Raw genomic sequence first — 19357 nt, 5'->3', positions numbered from 1 at the left:
CGCGCGTCCGGGAAGCGCCCCTCCTGGCCCCGCCCGCCCAGCCCAACTCCTCAAGGCCCCGCCCCCCTCTGGCTGGATAAAAGCGGCGGCTCTTCCTCCACACCGCAGCCTGACTTCAGCGCTCCCACTTTCGGCCTGTACCTCAGCCTTCGGCCATCTGCGCCGCCATGGATCTCACCGCCATCTACGAGGTGAGCCCCCGCTGATCGGCACCCCGAGGTCCGCAATGCCTGACTCCCTTCTCAAACCAGGGCTCTCTAGCGCCACAAACTCCCGCCCGGGACCCCTGGCTCCTTTCTCAAACTGGAACTCCTTAGTGCTTCACACTTCGGCCCGGGGTCCCTGCCTCCCGTCTCAGACCAGTGTGATGCTCTGGAGGTGAAAATGGAGCCCGTGACTTTCTGGTCTCGGTCCAAACACGGGTGGGGTGGCCCTCGGAGATGGAAAGCTGGAGAACTTTTCTCGGACGGGGGCTGTGTGCAGGCGGAAATGACCCCACACCTGGCTTACCCCTGGTAGTTGCTGAGGGTGCGGTTTTGCGCGGAGGCGTTTCTTGGGCTGGAGTCTCAGGGTGAGGGGGAGCCGACTTCTGTCTCTTCACTCCCTGACCCAGAAGACTCTGGCAACTCTAAAACCGAAGAGATCCGGACTCCTGGGTTAACTTTGCCCGCTCCTCCACTTGTGAAACTGGAGAACCTCAGACCCCTAGAGGCCCAGAAGCTGAAAATTGGAGGACAGCGGTGTGTCCTGACTTTAGAGCCCCTCTGATCCAGCCGGGGGAGCCGGGATTCCTGGGTCCCTCGGGATAAGTTTCAATCGCGAATAAACCCAGAACCTCCAAATCGGGATCCTTGCGATCCGGAACCCATGTTTGTTTTCTGCGGACGGGTGGGGCTCAGTCTGGGAGCCCACAAACCGGACTGGCAAGCTCTTAGGTGCCCTGCAGCTGGGGCGGGGCGTCACCCTGCATTTTTGGTGTCTTGACCGATCCCTGTTCCCACAGACCCTCCAGTTGCTGAGCCCTGACCTGCCTTCCGACCACGGAGAGACTGAGTCCAGCTCGGCCTGGGCCTCCTCGGGACTCTGGAGCCTCGGCTCACCCGACTCCAGCTCGTCTGGGGTGGCTGCCCGCCTGCCTGGCCGCTCCACCAGCCTGGTGGAGGGTCGCAGCTGCGGCTGGGTGCCCCCACCCCCAGGCTTCGCGCCCCTGGCTCCCCGTCCAGGCCCTGAACTGTCGCCCTCACCCACCTCGCCTACTGTGACCCCCACCACCTCCTCCCGCTACAAGACCGAGCTATGTCGGACCTTCTCAGAAAGCGGGCGCTGCCGCTATGGGGCCAAGTGCCAGTTTGCCCACGGCCTGGGTGAGCTGCGCCAGGCCAGTCGCCACCCCAAGTACAAGACGGAATTGTGCCACAAGTTCTACCTCCAGGGCCGCTGCCCCTACGGCTCACGCTGCCACTTCATCCACAACCCCAGCGAGGACCTGGGTGCCTCCGGCCACCCCCACGTGCTGCGCCAGAGCATCAGCTTCTCAGGCCTGCCCTCAGGCCGCCGAACCTCGCCACCACCAGCAGGCCTAGCAAGCCTTTCCCTGTCCTCGTGTTCCTTCTCACTCTCCAGCTCCCCACCACCACCACCTGGGGACCTTCCACTTTCACCCTCTGCCTTCTCTGCTGCCCCAGGGACCCCGGTGGCCCGAAGGGACCCCACCCCAGCCTGTTGTCCTTCCTGCCGAAGGGCCACCCCCAGCAGCGTCTGGGGGCCCTTGGGTGGCTTGGCTCGGAGCCCCTCTGCGCACTCCCTGGGATCTGATCCTGACGAATATGCTAGCAGCGGCAGCAGCCTGGGGGGATCTGACTCGCCTGTCTTCGAGGCCGGGGTTTTTGGGCCACCCCAACCATCTGCAGCCCCCAGGAGACTCCCCATCTTCAATCGTATCTCCGTTTCGGAGTGACAAGTGACTGCCTAGTGCAGATTAGCTGGATCTTAAGGGGGGCCAGTTCTCTTATGCTGTGGGTTCCACAAGGGGTCCCAAGGCTGCGGGGGAACTGAGGGACTCTTAATCAAGTAGCTCCACCCCACCTTCCAAAGTGCATTAACTCACTCCCCTGACCCTACGCTGGGGCAGGTTCTCGGTGTGCAAGCTGTTCATGCTGTTGGGGGAAGGAGTGTTTTCTGGGGTCTTAAAAAAATGTAGCAAATTGGAGGCAGTGAGGCCTCTTTCACCTCTCCCCCGCCCAATGCTGTGAATAATAAGCCCCCGCTGACCCCTTCCAATTTTTTCTAGATCCTGAGGTTCCGGTGTCTGATGGTGACTGGATCCTCCCCTGAAGGGGAATCCTGGTGCTCAAATTTCCCTCCAAAAACAAGCAGCCAAAGCCGTTGCCAACCCCCTGCTCTCCCACCCACCCACGCCTTTGGGCCTTTTATTTATGACGACTTTATTTATTCTAATAGATTTTATAGTATTTATATATATTGGGTCGTCTGCTTCCCTTGTATTTTTCTTCCTCTTTTTTTGTAATATTGGAAACGATGGACTAATTATTGTTATAAGTATACTATAATATATGAAGTAATATATATCGTTAAAATTTTATTTTTTTTGGAATTTTTAAATAAAGAAATCTGTGTGTAAACTGGAATCCTGGCTCTTCTGCGGTCTAGAGGTAGTGAGATGGGAGGGGAGGACGGTGTGGCCTTTTTTAGAAGCGGGATGAAATCAGCCGATAGCTCCTCCAAACCTCCCCGGAGCCGAGCCGCCAGCGGCCCTTACCTGGCAGGAAGTGACGTCACCTGGCCCGGCCATTCACCTGAGAGGGCGGGGCCAGGTGAGATCACCGGGTAGGAACCAGGAGAGCCAGTTCCCGGGGCGTGGGAGGCGCTCCCGTCCCGCCGGGATCCTTGACCCAGCTCTCGGCCGGGCGCGGGCGGGGACTGGATGTTTCCGTCCCCATGGGGCCGAGGGAGGAGGGCGGGGCGGAGTGGGGAGGACGGAATGTGCCGGGGCACGAGCCCAGGGCAAGCGAAGGAGGCCGGCGCGGCGGGTGGGGGAGGGGTCGTCCCGGAAGCCGGGGCGTCCTGGGGTCCCACCGCCCGGCCTTCCAGGATCGGAGAGTGTGGGGGACTCAGGCTTTCGGCATCTCGGCGGAGGCAGCTTGAAAGCCTTCAGGATTCTAGAATGTCAACACTGTGGAATCTCAGACTTGGTCTCTCGGCGACTTCTAGGCCCTGGGTGTCCCAGAACGTTTAGGAATCGCAGAACTGTAGCCTCTGGCTTTCCGGGCTCCTAGACCTTCGGAATTCCAGAATCTTGGCCTGTCGGGATTCGAGAAGTTCGGGATTGCGAGATCTCGACATTTCTGAGCCTTGGAAACTCGTGGTCTCGCGCCCCAGACGGGGTGGGGGTCGCGGCCGCGCCGGGACGGGGCGGGGCCCCCGGGAGAGCAGCGTCCTCGGACCATACAAGGCAAGAGGCGGCGGGAACCACACTGGGGCGGAGGAGCCCAGCGCCAGGAAGCCGCCTCGCGTCAGTGCCTGCGCTCCGCCCCCTTCCGTCGCGGCCTCCTACCCCTCTTCCCCCCGCCCCTCACTTCCCTCTCCTCTCCTTTTTAATATCCATTCCTTCCAGGCACCCATTCTCCGTCCTCTATCCCCTCCTCTCTTTCCTTCCAATTCCCCTCCTCCTCCCCCTTCTGGCCTCCTTTCCTTCTCTCTCCACCCATTCCTTCCCTGCCCACACTCTTCATCCCCTCTGTTCCACCTCCCTTCTCACCCCATTTCTCTTCACCCCATTCCCTCCTGCGAGTGTTCTCTTCCCCTCCCCTCCTCATGCCTCCTTGACTTCTCAGCCCTCCTTGGCCCTCTCCCCTCGCGCACTGGCAGGCCCTGACCTTTGATCTCCTCTTCCACGAAGCACCCCCGCCCCCGCGCCCCGTTTTGGGAAAGGGCTCAGGTCCCCATACTTGGAGAGGAGGTTTGGGAAAGAGAGAGAGAGAAACCCAGAAACCCAAAGACGTTGGAGAGGAAGAGCAAGCCACGCAGACATTCACAGGCACTGAAAGAACAAGAAGTAACACATCTCTGGTCCTTCCCTTTGCGAAAAACAGATTCTCTGCCCCTTGAAAACAAACGAACTAACAAACCCTCACTTGCAAAAATGGCACCTAACACCAGCTACCAGTGCCAAACACCTGAGAGTCATTCCTCTTGACTCTTTCCTCAACCCCACACCCCAATTCAATGTCAGTCCTGTCTGATTCACCTTCTAAAGAGAGATTACAATCCACCCTCCTGCCTCCTCCTCTGGCCCCCACCCTGGTTCTATCGGGCATCATCTCCCACCTGAACCATCATAGCAGCCCCTTCCTGGTCTCCTGGCCCAGGTCCCTACCCTCAGTCTCTTCCCCACTCCCCCACTGGGCAACCAGAGGGAAGCTGTCGTGACACCTGAGTCAGATCACATAAAAGCCAAAGTCTTAAGTCCTCACCAGCCTACACAGCCTGGCTCTCATCTTTGATCACTCTTGTTCTAGTCACTCTGGCTTCCAACAGTGCATTTGCCATACTTCAGCCACAGGGCCTTTGCACTTCTTGTTCCCTCTGCCTGGAATACTCCCCCAGGTATCCCAACAGCTTACTCCCCTTCTTCAGGTCTCTGCTCAAATGTTTCCTCAGTGAGATGGTCCCTGACTACTATTATTGCAACCCCCATCCTCCCTACTTTGCTGTATTTTTTCCAAGATGTTTACCACCACCTAACACATCAAATGTACTTAGATCTTATGTTTATAGCAATTTCCCTCCCCCGCTAGAATGTCAGATCCTCAGGGGCAGGGACTTTGACTTTGTCTTGTTCACTGCTGTATCACTCACACCTAAACCCTAAACAGGAACCAGTCACATAGTGGTCACAAGCTTCAGAATTTGTTGAAAAAAATAAATCGATGCAGAAATGGGGAGAGAAAGAGAAAACTCCAAGACACACACACACACAAAATAGTAACTGTGTGAAGTAATGATGTTAATTAAACATTGTGGTAATTATTTCACAATTTATACGTATCTAAAATTATCTTGTACACCTTGGACTAATACAATGTTATACGGCGATTACATTTCAATAAAACTGGGGGGCGGTGGGGGGGCGGGAATCCAAGCCAAAAAGATGGAGAAGGAGACAGTATCACATAGGCAGTTTGCTGAGGACCCACAGCCTGACACATCTCCTACTGATTTGCAGACTCAAATTCCCAGGCATCTAAGAGGCAATACCACCCTCTGGTGACCAAGAGGAAAACGGCATCTCCCCACAACAGAAAACACTCCCTAACAGATCGTCACCAGAGTCCCAGGATTCCTCCCAGCTTAAAAATTCAGGAGACTGAAACGTTTATTCTTTTAAGTGATGTAGATGTTCGGGTTGATTAATAAGATGCATAAATTGACAAAAACCGGTTAGACTAAAAGTGCTCCAGGTGAGGATCGAACTCACAACCTCGGCATCGCTCCGCTCGCACTGTTATATAAGTACCGCGCGCTAACCGATTGCGCCACTGGAGCTCTGGCCGCACCCTTGCGCCGCGGATTCCTTCAGTCATTCCTGGCCACGTGACCTTGTTGGATTGCTCCGCCTCGTCTTTGCATATACAAATAGGAATCTTTGGATTGGCCAATAGAAGAAAGTGCGTTACCAGTTCCGGATTCTCACGCCTGGAAGGCCCTTGCTGTAAAAGGGAAAAGTCCGCGAGGCTTTTGGAATGTGGGGGTGTAGCCTACCTGGGACTCGCCTTCTCATGAATATTCAGAAACCAGAGAGGCGGGGTCGTCTTAACCCTTTGTTGGCAGGCCGGCCGGAAGGCGGCCCCTCCCCCCTGCGGGCGGGAACAGGATATGAGCCGGGGCGGCTGGGGGGAGGGGAAGCCCCAGGCGACCGCCCCCCGCCCCACTGCTGGGACCGGGCTCTCCAGCCACAGATGTATGTGGCGCCGCCGCCGCCAGAGTCGGCGCCACCCATCCCGGAGCCTGAGGGGTCCACAGTCGCAGACTCCAGCCTCCCGAAACTGCACCGCGTCCTGAGGGACCCCCGAAGCCCAGGCCCCAGCGTCCAGGCTAGAGGACCCCAGATATCCAGGTGCCCAGCGCCCCCTCCTGGAGGAGCTAGGAGTCCGGGACATCAGCGCTGCGCGACCCTGGAGGCCGAGCTTCCTGCACCCGGTTTCCAAGAATTTAGGATCCCAGACCGGAGATTCCCTCCAGAGTTTCCCAGAAAGCTGAGCCCAGGACTCCCGGGGTTTGAGGAACTTGGGATACGGACTCCTAGCGCCCCATCCAGCCCGTTTGGGGTTGAAGCGCCAGCTACTTCAAGAGGACCCTGGAATTTGGGGCTTCCTGCGCTCCCTCCTGGAGTTGGTTTAATCCCTGCTCTTAGAGTTAGGGGAACTCAGGAATCCGGCACCCCCACCCCACGGCCCCATCTAGAAGACTCAAGAATTTGGGTTCCCAGCACCCCCATCTGAGACTCAAGAGTCGACGCCCCCAGCATCTTCCATTTAGAGGACCAAAGAAATTTGGACCACTGCACCCCATCCTCCGAGAGACCCCGGATTCTGGTTCACGGATCCTGAGAGCCCGAAGTTCAAACCCCTGACTTGCAGAGAGACCCAGGAGTCCCGGCTCTGCGCCTCCCCGGGGACCGTGCTAGGGTCGAATAGGAACTGGGCTGCCTCGGTTCGGGGCTGGAGACTCCCCGGGAGGTGAGGGGGGAGGCGAGGGGCCCCGGGGGGTTGGGGGAGGGGGCGGCGCCGCTGCCGCTGAACAATGAGGGGGCGTGCCGGCGGGGGGCGAGCGGAGGAGCTGGCGGGAGTTGGGGGCTAGAGGGGTGTGGGGAGGCGCTGCAGGGGAGCTGCGGCGGTGGGAACAGTGAGCGGATCACGGAGGGACTGGCTGGAGGGGGTCGAGAACTCTGGGCCAGCGCCCGAACTCGCAGCCCTCCGCGGGGGAGGGAGCCGTCTGCAGGACCCTGGCATCCGGTCCCCCAGCCTCCTCCGCCCTCCCCTGGGACCCCGCGGCCTCCCGCCCACGGCTTTTTCCCAGCCCTGCCCCTCGCCCTCGGCTCCAGCCGGAGCCCAAACGTTCCCAGGATCCCTGAGCCTCCGGCCCCAGACACAGCAGACTCACAGCTTGGACGACTCTTTCGCTCGCTTTACTCTTTTGTCTCACCCTTTCCATCTTTTTCTCAGTGTTATCTCTCCTTGCTCCCCTCTTTCTATCACTTTGCCTCTGTCTCCCCCAGTAGTTACTCCCAGGGCCCCCTCCCAGGATTTAGACCACACTGTTCATTCTCAGCCCCCAGCCTCTGAGCGTGGGGGGCAGGGAGGCCTATGGGGTCCTGATATCCAGGAAGGGGGTCTTTCTGCAGAAGCCGCTGAGCCACTCAGCCATGCCCGAAGGAGCCCGTGGACTGGGCCTGTCCAAACCCAGCCCTAGCCTCGGCCGCAGAGGTGAAGTGTGTGACTGTGCGGCTGTGTGTGAGACTCGGACAGGTGAGCCTGAGGGAGGGGTGGAGCCTACTGGGCATTCATGCTTTCATGAAAGACACTGCAACGCTCTGGGGCTGACCCAGTGCTGGCAACACAGGCTGACCAAGACAGCCCCAGCCCTGCATGCACAGAGCTCCAGGTCTGGTCCGGGAGATGGACCCATCCCCATACCAGGATAGTCCAGAGGGGAAGCCCAGCATAGAGTGGTCAGGGCTGGGATGAGGAAAGCCCCGGGGACTGTGGGAACTTAATCTGGGAGGTCCAGGGAGGCTTCCTGGAGGAGGGGACATCTAAACTGAGAATTGAAAGCTGAGGAGGAATGAGTTGAGCGAGGCAAGGAAGAGTGTTCTGCACAGAGGGAACAGTATGTGCGGGGGCACAGAGGAGAGAAGAGGCTGCTTATTTGAGTAACTGAAAGAAGCTGAGTGTGACTGGAGTCCAGAGGGTAAGAAGTGGTGTGTCGGGAAGAGAGTGGACTGCACAGGCCCCTGTGGATCTGAGGAATCTGGACTTTACCCTGAGGGCAGGAATGGGGTTATACTCATGGGAGTGACAAGAGTCAGGCCAATTAATAAAGTTCTCCCAGGATGACACATGGAGGTGGATTTAAGGAATGGAGACCAGCAGTCCAGAGAGGACCCTGATGGGAGAGGACAGGGCACAGTGAGGGGAGCAGGGAGCCCATGGGAGAGCTGTTGAGCAGGGGTGGGTGAGCGTGGGGGCTAAGCGCACTTACTCAGTTGGGGAGACCCCCTGATCGCCTCTTCCACACCCCCAGCAGCCCCTGCAACCCCCGCCATGGCCTCCCCCCGAGGTTCTGGGAGCTCCACATCCCTGAGCACAGTGGGCTCGGAGGGGGACCCAGCTCCGGGGCCCACCCCAGCCTGCTTGGCCTCCAGGCCAGAGCCCCTTCCGGGGCCCCCCATCCGCCTGCATCTGTCGCCCGTGGGGACCCCAGCTTCAGCGAAACCCTCGAGGCTGGAGCGTGTGGCCCGTGAGATCGTGGAGACGGAGCGGGCCTATGTCCGGGACCTCCGCAGTATCGTGGAGGTGAGGCGGGTAGGCACCCAAGTGCAGTGGGGACCCAGGCCAGCCCCTCCACCCCTGTAACCCCAGTCATTCCCACAGGACTACTTGGGCCCTCTGCTGGATGGCGGGGTCCTGGGGCTGAGCGCGGAGCAGGTGGGCACGCTGTTTGCCAACATTGAGGACATCTACGAGTTCAGCAGGTCAGGGACGGGTGGGATGGGCAGCAGCGCTGGCTTGGGGGGTTGGGGAGGCAGGCTGTGTTCTAACCCCAGCCTTGGCACCCCACAGTGCCCTGTCCAGTCCGGAACATGGGGCATCATGACGTTGGGCAGGGGTCATGAGCAGGGGAGTGAGGATCCAGAGTGGTGGAGGAGTGTGGTGGATGGGAGCCTGAGGGCCTAGATGTCCAAATATCGGGATGGGTCCAGGCAGCGAGATGGGGCTATCGCTATGTCAGGTCTGGGATCGTGATGAATCCAAGGCTTGTGTGGGGCCTGAGGATCATGACAGTGTGAGCATTTGTGTGACCAGCTCATCCTGGGAAACCCCTCAGTCCCAGACAAACCAGAATGGTTGGCCACTCAGTCCAAGGAGCATGACACCGAGTGTCTTGATGACACCTAATTACACTTATTATTTTTTGGCCACACTGCTTGGCTTGTGGGATCTTAGTTCCCCAACCAGGGATTGAACCCGGACCCGGCAGCGAAAGCGCGGAGTCCTAACCACTGGACCACCAGGGAATTCCCTAATTACACTTAAAGTTACTGCAGGAGGTTCGTGAGTCACGACAAGGTCTCGGGGTCACAGTGGGATCTTAAGATCATCACAGCTCTGAGCGTCCTGACACCCCTCTCCCTGGGTTGTGCCATGAGACGCCCCAGGCTCATGCCAGCTGTGACAAGATCTCAGGCCGAGGAATGTAATGGTAACCAAGGACAAAGTCTGAGCAGGTTGCCGTCCCCCATGTCGCGATCAGAGGACCCTTCGTATGGACATGACATCCCTTGAGGGATCCTGGCAGCCACCAAGGCCCCAGTCTCCTGGAGTCCTCCCATGGGGGGCTGGGGGCCAGGGCACCCCCTCACCCTTCCTCTTCCCTCCACAGTGAGCTCCTGGAGGACCTGGAGGGCAGCAGCAGTGCCGGGGGCATCGCCGAGTGCTTCGTGCAGAGGGTGAGGCGAGGGCCTGGGCTGGGGCCTGGGTAAGGGGGGAGCAGGCCTGGGCTAGGGGTTGTGGGGGGGTCATGGGAAGTCGGGAACTGAGGTCTCCCTGACTCCCTTGCTGTCCACAGAGCGAGGATTTTGACATTTACACGTTGTACTGCATGAACTACCCGAGGTGAGGGCCAAGGAGCCCCTGCAGGGCCCCAGGCTGTGCCCACGAGCTGATGTGCCAGCCAAGCTCCCTCCACCCGGACCCATCCAGCTCCTAGCCCTGCCATACCCTGATAGCGCCCAACCTCTCCCTAACCCACCCTGACCCTGGTGGGCCCCTGAGAGTTCCAAAACCCTGGCCACTCCCTGACCCCTCCCAGCCTCGCCCACTGTAGCTGCAAGTCTCCCTGACCTGTGCTGTGCCCCCAGCTCCCTGGCCCTGCTCCGGGAGCTGTCAGTGTCTCCGCCAGCAGCCCTGTGGCTGCAGGAGCGCCAGGCCCAGCTCCACCACTCACTGCCCCTACAGAGCTTCCTGCTGAAGCCTGTTCAGCGCATCCTCAAGTACCATCTGCTGCTGCAGGTCAGCTGTGGCCCCTGGGGGGCTGCTTGGGGAGGGGCAAGGTCCTGTCCATTGGCCACCTGGTGGAACATCTGGAGAATGGACCCTGGACGAGTTGGGCAAGGCCTGGGGAGGCATCCAGTCCCTAGAAACTGGGCCGGTGCTTGGGGCAGGGTCTTGCTGGCAGTGGAGGCTGGCGCCGGGTGATTTCACTTCGTGTCTTTGCCTGTTTGTCTCTCTCCGTCTCTGCCCCTGCCTTTATTTCTCTCTCTCTCTTATCCTTGTCATTCTTTCTTCCTCTGTTCCTCTTCCACTCCCTGGGTGCCTGGTGGCTGCCCTTCAGGAGCTAGGCAAGCACTGGGTGGAGGGCCCAGACGCCGGGGGCCGCGAGTTGGTGGAGGAGGCTATCGTGTCCATGACAGCGGTTGCCTGGTACATCAATGACATGAAACGCAAGCAGGAGCACGCTGCGCGCCTCCAGGTGACCCCGGGAGAGGGCTGGGACCGGCGGCATGGGGGGCAGCGGGCGTGAGGGCCTTTGCGGGGGGTCGGGCTGGGACAGCGCAGTCTGGTTGCTAACCCCCCTGTGTTGGTATGCGTGCACCGCCCACCGGTGTGTTCCTGTGCCCGCTGCACCCGGCGTGGTCCCGGCAGGAGGTGCAGCGGCGGCTGGGTGGCTGGACCGGTCCGGAGCTCAGTGCTTTTGGCGAGCTGGTGCTGGAGGGTGCATTCCGAGGTGGTGGAGGGGGCGGCCCCCGACTTCGAGGGGGTGAACGGCTGCTCTTTCTGTTCTCACGGATGCTGCTCGTGGCCAAGCGCCGGGGACCAGAATACACATACAAGGGCCACATCTTCGTGAGTTCAGGGATGGGGCAGGGCCAGAATGTTACCTGCCAGGTATGTTCTATACACATATACCTGTAGACCTAAAGGCTGGGGGCAGGATCCGCAAGGAGGGACAACCCAGCTTAAAAGGGCCATGTTTTCTTGAGTCCGAGGAGGGGGGGCAGGGTTTAATAAGGAGGGGTGAGGCCAGTGGGATGCACGGGTGGTGCGGGCCTGAAGGGGGAGGACCTGTATTTGCCCACCAGACAAGCATCTTCATGGGCACGCACGTCTTCTTGATCCAGATGAGGGGGGAAGGGCTGGTGAGAGAGAGCTGAGCCCAGCCTGGTGGGGAGGGTTGACAGGAGGAAAGGGGACATCTTTCTAGGGGGTAGGGACCCAGATACACACGAGGGGCACATGGATGAGTCTGAGGCCTCTGAACTTGCCTCCCCTCTCTGCCCCTCACCCAGTGTTGCAACCTGAGTGTGACTGAGAGCCCTCGAGACCCTCTAGGGTTCAAGGTGTCTGATCTGACCATTCCCAAGCACAGACACCTACTCCAGGTGAGCAGAGGGTGGGGCTGGGCGGGCAGGGATCCCCCAGTCCCTAGACCTCACCCCTGGCTCCCCATTCCACCCCACCCCGCCCCCAGGCCAAGAACCAAGAAGAGAAGAGGCTGTGGATTCACTGTCTCCAGCGCCTCTTCTTTGAGAATCACCCCGCCTCCATCCCTGCCAAGGTACAGCTCCTGCCACTGCGGGGGGTCCTCAGGGTGCTGGAGACTCCCCTCCCCCAGTAACACCGAAAAACCCTGACTGCAGGGGGTGCCGTCTTAGAACATGGTAGTTAAATTGCAGTGTTGCGTTGCCTGGGTTTCAATCCCAGCTCCATCACATCCCTGCTTTGTGACTTTCGGCAAGTAATTTAACCTCTCTGGCTTCAGTTTCCTCACCTGGAGGAATGATAGCATCAGCCTCATAGGGTTGCGGTGAGGATTAGTCATTATCAGTCATGTAAGGCGCCTGACATGTAGCAGCACCCTTTTTTATTTATTTATTTTTTTTTGCGGTACGCGGGCCTCTCACTGTTGTGGCCTCTCCCGTTGCGGAGCACAGGCTCCGGACGCGCAGGCTCAGCGGCCATGGCTCACGGGCCCAGCCGCTCCGCGGCATGTGGGATCCTCCGGGACCGGGGCACGAACCCCTGTCCCCTGCATCGGCAGGCGGACTCTCAACCACTGCGCCACCAGGGAAGCCCAGCAGCACCCTTTAGTAGGACCATGACTGGGGTGCTCAGGGACCAGCCCCCTCATCCCTCATCCTTGTCTCTTTCAGGCAAAACAAGTTCTCCTTGAAAACAGCCTGCACTGTGAGTTGGGGCCCTGTGTTGGGAGGTTGTGGCAGTAGAGGAATCACTTCTAAGAAAAAGTAAAGTGTTAGCCCCAAATCTTTCCCTGCAGGTGCTCCTAAAAGTAAGTCTATCCCAGAGCCCCTGACACCTCCACTTGGGTCTCCCCGACCTCGAGATGCTAGAAATTTCACCCCTGGACGAAGGAACACAGGTAAAAGAGATGGAACCCTGAGTTCCCCCTCCCTCCACTCCTCCCCCAGAAGCCTGGAGCTGGGCTCCTAACAAGGTTCCGATCCGCCTCTCCCATAGCTCCATCTCCAGGACCCGCCACTACCCGCCGTGGCCGCAGACAGTCTGGTGAGTACCCTTCACCTAAAAGTGAACTAGGCATCAGGTGGGACCTGGCCCCTGACATCACTGTGTCCTCCCTCCAGAGCCCCTGAAGGACCCTTACGTCATGTTTCCACAGAACGGTGAGGGACCACCCACCCCGGCCTGCTCCATCCCTGTCTGTCTGTCTGTTCCCGGGGATGCCCAGAGTTCGTGAGGGAGGGGTGATAGGGGCAGCTCATCAATGACAAGGAATAACACTTGTTCTTACATCTCACTCTTTTCTCTTTCTCATCTCTTCATCCCCAGCTAAGCCTAGACTCAAGGTGAGAAACATCCTGGGACAGGGTTGTTTTGGGTCCTGGACTCCTGGGTCTGAGGGAGGAGGGAGCTTGGGTTCCAAAGTGCTGGGTCTGAAGAAGAAGGGGGCTGGGAACTGGATTCCTCTGTCTCAGGGAGGAGGGGGACGGGGCCCTGGACTCCTGCCCTCCTTCCTTTCCTTCCTCACAGCACACTGGCAGTGAGGGGGAGCTCTACCCACCCTTAGAGCCTCTGCCACCAGTTCCAGCTTCTGAACCCCCTGAGGACCTGGAGGACACTGGGCCCCCCACGCTGGACCCCTCTGGGACCTCAATCACTGAAGAAATCCTGGAGCTGCTGAACCAAAGAGGCCTCCGGGATCCAGGGGTGAGCCGGGCATCCCCTCACGGTGTCCTTGGGGCTCTGGGCCTGGGCAGGCAGAGCCTGGGGGTCGGGGGGCCAACCCACCCTGATACCTTTGGCTTCTTCCTCAGTGCCCACTACAGCCACCCCCCCATGACATTCCCAAGTTCCCCGGAGATTCCCAGGTGCCAGGCGACAGTGACACCCTCGCATTCCAAGCCCTGCCCAGCCGGGACTCTTCAGAAGAGGAGGAGGAAGAAGAGCTGGATATGGATGAACGGGGCCCTTCCCCACTCCACGTCCTAGAGGGACTCGAAAGTTCCAGTGCGGCTGAAATTCCTGACATTCCCAGCCTTTCCAAAAGTCCTGATGTACCCAACCTCCCTGAAATTCCCAGCCTTTCTGAAATTCCCCAAATGCCCCGCCTTCCCAGTCTCTCTGACATTTCCAATGTTTTTGAAATGCCCTGCCTTCCAGCCATACCTAGTGTCCCCAACATTCCTAGTCTCTCCAACGCTCCCACCCTCCCCTGTGACTCCTGGCTCCAGGGACCTCTGCAGGAGCCGGATGAGGCTCTAGCCACCAGGAGAGAGCTCTTCCCTGGAAGCAGTTCTGGAAAACTGGGAGAGCCCTCCTCAGAAAGCAGGGCAGGCCAAGAGGAGGGTGAAGGAGTATCATACCCAGCTTTCCAGCCCCGGGATGTCACCCAAGGTCAGGAATTCCCAGATGAGCTGGAGTTCCGCCCTTGCTCAGAAATCCGGAGCGCCTGGCGGGCACTGGAGCAGGGGCAGCCGGCCCAGCCAGGTTTCCCAGAGCCGCTGCTGATCCTGGAGGATTCAGATCTCAGTGGAGGCAGCGGAAGCGGGAAGGCAGGACCCCCAACTTCGGAGAGGTCAGCGTCCCGAGTGCGAGAGTTGGCCCGGCTTTACAGCGAGCGGATCCAGCAGATGCAGCGGGCTGAGACCCGGGCATCAGCCAACGCCCCCCGCCGCCGGCCACGGGCTCTGGCCCAGCCGCAGCTGTTGCCCTGCCTACCCCGGGAGCAGGCTGAGCCAGGTGAGGTCCAGGTATGTGGTTGGCAGACGCAGCCCACGTGGGGGCATCCGTCCTAACTCTATCCACCTTGCTTTGCATACAGGGCCCCTGCCTGCCTTTGGACATGTGCTCGTATGTGAGCTGGCCTTCCCGCTGACCTGTGCCCAGGAATCTGTCCCCCTAAGCCCTGCTGCCCAGGTTCAAGCTGCCACAGCTGTGACTAAGCAGCGAGGCTGCCTGGACGGCCAGGGTCTAAATGCTTCAAGTTTGCCTGAGCGACAGCATCTGGGCATCCAGGTTCCAGCTGCTAGCCCTCTACCTGAGCGAGGAGGCCTCTGGAACATCCGGATTCCAGCCACCACACCTTTGCCCAAGCAGGAAGGCGCCCCCAACAGCCAGACGCCAGCTATTACAACTTTGCCAGATCAAGAAGGCCACCCGGAAATCCAAGTTCCAGCTGCCACTCCTTTGCCCGAGCATAGAGGCCACGTGGATATACCGGTTCCACCTACCACCTCTTTTCCTGAGCAAGGATGCCACGTGGACATCCAAGTTCCAATCACCCCAGCTTTGCCTAAGCGGGGAAGTTGCTCTGATGTCACGGCTTTAGCCGCCACTCCTACGCCCAAGCGAGAAGGCCACCTGGACAGCCAGAGCTCAACCAACACCCCGTTAACTAAGCAAGGAGATTCTAGGGCTGTTCAGTCCCCAGCCACTGCCTGTGGCCAAGCCGTCGATCCTTTGCTTATACACAGAAGCAGCCTAGACCCTCAGATCCCAGCTGACACCCCACTACCCTTGCAACACGACCTCCCCGACATTCACGTTCCGGGTACCTCACCTTTGCCTGCACATGGAGGCCACCTAGACCATCAGACCCCAGCCAACACTCTGCCGTCCTTGCCCCAGGACCTCCCACACTTTCAGGTTCCAGCTGCCACACCTTTCCCGCAGCCACAAGGCCTCACGGACACCCAGGTCCAAGCCCTCCCACCTTTGCCCCAGCAGGAAGGCCTCCCGGACATCCAGGGTCCAGCTGCTGCGCCCCTGCTTGAGGAGCAAAGCCTCACAGACCTCCAGGTTCAGAAACTGACACCTTTGTTGGAGCAGAAGAGCCTCACCAACGACCATGTTCCAGCTGCCCCACCTTTGCCTGAGCAAGGGGGCCCTCGGGACATTCAGGGCCTGTTACCCACCCGAGTCCAGACCACGGTGGTTTTGTCTAAACAAGGAGGCCACGTGGTCTCTCACGTTGCCAGGTCAGAGTCTTCAGACTTGAGCCCACCCCACAGTCCCCCACTTGCAACCCGGCAGCTCCTGGGCTCCAACGCAGCTGCCCTCTCAAGATACCTGGCAGCCTCATACATCAGCCAGAGCCTGGCGCGGCGGCAAGGGCCTGGAGGAGAGGCTCCCCCAGCCTCCCGGGGCCCTTGGTCCTCTTCCGCCCCCACGTCACGGGCACCTTCACCGCCACCCCAGCCTCAACCCCCAGCGCCCCCAGCCAGGAGGCTCAGCTATGCCACCACGGTCAACATCCATGTCGGGGGTGGCGGGCGGCTACAGCCAGCCAAGGCCCAGGTCAGGTTGAACCACCCTGCTCTCTTGGCAACGCCCCAGGAATCAGTGGGCCTTCGCAGAGCCCAGGGGGCTCCCGATGCCCCTTTCCACATGTGAGCCAGGATGTCGCGCTTCTTGAAAAGCAGAGACTTCAGCCAGATGCCACAGACCCTCAGAATTCACCCGGAAGTCCAGACGCTGAACACAGGTCTAAAAATTGCCACAGCTTTCCAACACCTGGAGTCTTTGGCAAATGGGCCTTATTAACCTGTATTAACCCAACAGGGATGGGGAAGGGGATGTCATTAATATTTTGTTAATATTATGAAATTATGTATCTTTCCCCATTCTGGGGGCCGTGGGGGATGACAGAAGACGACAATGAATGGGAAGGTCTGATACAGCACAAATCGGTCGTTCTGAAAATTTGGGGAATCTCAAACTCCTTTGAGAATTGCTGAAGACTGGACCCATTACAGTTTGGTGTGTGATGTTAGAGGGTTTATGAACTGCTTGATGCCTATCCAGGAAGGCCAAGTTAAGAAGCTTTCTCCCAAGAAGATCCCTCAAAATTCATTCTCTTAGCAGTTTATCCAGTTGATGTGTCCCACCATCGTCTATTCCTCCCATCTACTTAGCCAATTCTATCCACCCAGCTATCTCTCCGTCATCTCCCTCTGTCCATCCGTCTTCCAATCCATCATCCCACCCATATGTCTTTATTCAACTTTCTCTACCCTATTCATCCATCATCCTACCCCACCCCCCATCTAGCACCCGTTCCTCCGTCAATCCACTCATCTATTATCCCACCTGTCCATCTTCTCCAACCAACTCTCTCCATTCATCCATTTGTCCCTCCATATTCCCATCTATGTCCATTCATTCATACATCTCATCACTCAACCATCTCCTAATCCATTGAGCCAACTGTCCATTTAACCATCTCTACCACCATCCATCCAACCATTTTAATCTCTTTACATCCATTCCTCCTTAATTGGATTCTTCTGGGTCTTGGTACTACAAAATTTTGGAGACAAGTTCCCCGCTAATGCCAAAATGGATCAGGTTTGGGGTTCTGGCGGAAGTGTCCCACATCTGCCTTATTTCTCTTGGCAACCACTCTCCACCCTCCTAAGTATTCTAGTTCTTGTACCCACCCATCGAGTTCTTCTATCAGATCTCTTTACTCCCTCTCTCTAGTTGGGGACCTCTACAGTGCCTCAATATGCCCCCACACCCCAAAGTAATTCAGGTCTTAGGAACAAAGGCTTTTATATTAAGATCGTTCTGTCCTCCTCCCATCAGTGGTATGCCCAGGGAGCAGCACAATTTAAGCAGTTTCTTTGGTCATATTAGCTGCTTTTATCGAACACTTAACCCCTTGTGCTTTAGTGCATCGTCTATTTAGTCTTCCCTGGAATTCTCTGAGACACCGCAGCATCATGGCTGAGTTGAAGTCCCAGCTTTTCTAGTACGTGGTGTGTTGACTTACCTCCGAGCCTCGGTTTCCTCAATATCTGCCTCGCAGGATCATCGGAACGTTTCAGTGAGCGTATCCTTACTTCCCAAATGTATTTAAGCCTGACTCACTGAGGCAGTGTTCCAATCAGATGCCCCAGGATCTAGTCCCAACCCATGGAATGAGAACCTCCAAGGCAGGAGCCTAAGAGTCTGGTTTTAACAATCAATTAACGGCAACAACAAAAAATGCTGTTATGAGTACTAACTGCATACCACAGGCATTAGTCACTTTATTTGAACTCGTTCGCTTTGAGTCCTCACAACATCCCTAAAAGGCAAGTGAGGATGATTTTTACCCCCCACTTTAGAGATGAGGAAACTGAGGCACAGAGAGGATAAGGGACTTGCCCAAACAAGTGGGAAGGAGCAGAGCTGGGACTCATCCACACTGCCCAGCCCGTCGGCACTTTTACTTGAGTGTGTCGGGCGCTGTTCTTGTCACTGGGGGCACAACAGGGAATAATTCCTTGCCCACGAGGGGCTTGCAGCCTGGTGCTCTAAAGGCCCTAGGTAATTGGTCATTAGCTGGGTAAACTGAGTAAGTCCTGGCTCAGTAAGTATTAGCTGCTGGCTTCTATTCAGTTATTGAGTGGTTACCATGCCATACACCAGGGCCTAGGCCGAGTCGGCTTCTTGGCCTGGACCTGCTCCGCTGCAGCCTCCCAACAAAGGTCAGGATTAAGGCTGGCCCTCCCCTCTTCCGCCCCCGGCTGCACATTCCCAGCTGAAAGAAAGTTCCCAGCCTGGCCTGGGCTCCCAGCGGTGCCGGAATTCCTGGTATTTGAGGAGGCAGCAGGGAGGAAGGAGGCCGTCTACTCCAAGGCTCGGAGTGAGGAAGGAGAGGCAAGCCCCCTCAGCCACTCCAGATGCGTCCCAGCTGTGCCTCTGGGAGGGGGCTAAGAGTCTCAGTAAAGGGGTCTCCGGACCCCGTGCGAAAACCCTGGGCACTAGGCCTGCCTCGGGCCCTCCTACTCCCTGCCCCTGAATTCCATTCCTCCTGCCTGCCCGACTCCTACCTCTGCTTCATAACCCCAGCTCCAACGCCTCCTCAGGAATACCTTTCTTGCTGGTCTACTACAGCCTGCCTTTTGTAAACTGTCTTTAGAGCTGCAATTAAGACAGGCTTGAAAAGGGAAAGGGCAGCTGTCCACTGCCTTCTTTGGGACACTGCTGCCCTCCTTGGGATGTTTAGGTTAATGCCAGCCAAACCCAGTTAACCCGAGTTAACTCCAGCTCCAGTGCAAAACTTGGTGAGGTAGTTATTTAGCCACTAGGCTAACTTTCTCACCAGCTAACACGAAGACACCTGCCTGTCACCAACCTCACAGGGATGTTGTAAACACTTAGCCTGGCAACCAGATGGAGCTCAATCAACCCCACTCTCCATCTGTAAGAAGCACTTTGTATGTTTTCTCTGTACACCAGTGCTGTCCCACAGAATTTTCCTGTGACAATGTTCTCATCAGTGCAGCCCAGCTTGGCGGCCACAAGTGGCTATGGTTTTGGTAGGGCAGACATACAAAATGGGCAACTAGTCAGTAAATCCCAAGGTCCTTCTCTTATAAAGAAAATTTGTAAAAAAAAAAAAAAAAAGAAAATTTGTGAAACTCTCCTTGATTAAGTGTGTAATGATGTTCTTGCCAGTACTCAGCAGGGGGAGTAGTGAGGAAGCCCACTTGGGGGCAGATCGCTTAAGTATCCAGGTTGGCTGCAAAGGCTGGTATGGAAGCACAGATGCCCTTCCCACCCCAATGATGTTCACTAGCTTCCTTTAAAAA

The 19357-nt window shown here is 57.8% G+C and overlaps 2 protein-coding genes and 1 non-coding gene across 5 annotated transcripts; 2 read left to right on the top strand and 1 right to left on the bottom strand.

Annotated features, from left to right (window-relative positions):
• Positions 1-56: 56 nt before the first annotated feature.
• ZFP36 (ZFP36 zinc finger CCCH-type) lies at positions 57-2648 on the top strand. Its single transcript, XM_024768754.1, has 2 exons — positions 57-191; positions 1004-2648. Exons 1-2 carry the CDS (start codon positions 168-170, stop codon positions 1955-1957), a joined length of 978 nt encoding a protein of 325 aa, XP_024624522.1. The 5' UTR covers positions 57-167; the 3' UTR covers positions 1958-2648.
• Positions 2649-5472: 2824 nt separating this feature from the next.
• On the bottom strand, positions 5473-5565 carry TRNAI-UAU (transfer RNA isoleucine (anticodon UAU)). The gene is given in 2 exon segments: positions 5473-5508; positions 5528-5565. It is a non-coding gene; the product is annotated as a tRNA-Ile (tRNA).
• Positions 5566-5794: 229 nt separating this feature from the next.
• On the top strand, positions 5795-19142 carry PLEKHG2 (pleckstrin homology and RhoGEF domain containing G2). Of its 3 annotated transcripts, none has more exons than XM_024768632.1 (19): positions 5795-6758; positions 7424-7547; positions 8326-8594; positions 8673-8773; positions 9682-9748; positions 9868-9914; positions 10160-10310; positions 10633-10770; positions 10944-11144; positions 11588-11680; positions 11770-11856; positions 12452-12485; positions 12577-12678; positions 12777-12824; positions 12902-12940; positions 13107-13123; positions 13308-13484; positions 13592-14516; positions 14599-19142. In XM_024768632.1, exons 2-19 carry the CDS (start codon positions 7445-7447, stop codon positions 16167-16169), a joined length of 4170 nt encoding a protein of 1389 aa, XP_024624400.1. In that variant the 5' UTR covers positions 5795-6758; positions 7424-7444; the 3' UTR covers positions 16170-19142. The 3 variants fall into 3 exon arrangements, with proteins under 3 accessions (XP_024624400.1, XP_024624399.1, XP_024624398.1); XM_024768631.1 differs by having other exon boundaries at positions 8323-8594; XM_024768630.1 differs by having other exon boundaries at positions 8323-8594; positions 10944-11186.
• Positions 19143-19357: the final 215 nt, after the last annotated feature.

The sequence above is a fragment of the Neophocaena asiaeorientalis genome, unplaced genomic scaffold (assembly GCF_003031525.2).
Source record: "Neophocaena asiaeorientalis asiaeorientalis breed wild unplaced genomic scaffold, Neophocaena_asiaeorientalis_V1.1 scaffold629, whole genome shotgun sequence".
NCBI lineage: Eukaryota > Metazoa > Chordata > Mammalia > Artiodactyla > Phocoenidae > Neophocaena > Neophocaena asiaeorientalis.
This window is presented reverse-complemented; position numbering and strand designations above follow the sequence as displayed.

Coding starts and splice junctions, on each gene's coding strand:
- PLEKHG2 (XM_024768630.1), top strand. CDS start 7,445: ATGCCCGAAGGAGCCCGTGGACTGGGCCTGTCCAAACCCAGCCCTAGC. Junction 7,548..8,322: donor TGTGTGTGAGACTCGGACAG/GTGAGCCTGAGG, acceptor CCACACCCCCAG/CAGCCCCTGCAACCCCCGCC. Junction 12,825..12,901: donor CCGTGGCCGCAGACAGTCTG/GTGAGTACCCTT, acceptor TCCTCCCTCCAG/AGCCCCTGAAGGACCCTTAC.
- ZFP36 (XM_024768754.1), top strand. CDS start 168: ATGGATCTCACCGCCATCTACGAG. Junction 192..1,003: donor ATCTCACCGCCATCTACGAG/GTGAGCCCCCGC, acceptor CTGTTCCCACAG/ACCCTCCAGTTGCTGAGCCC.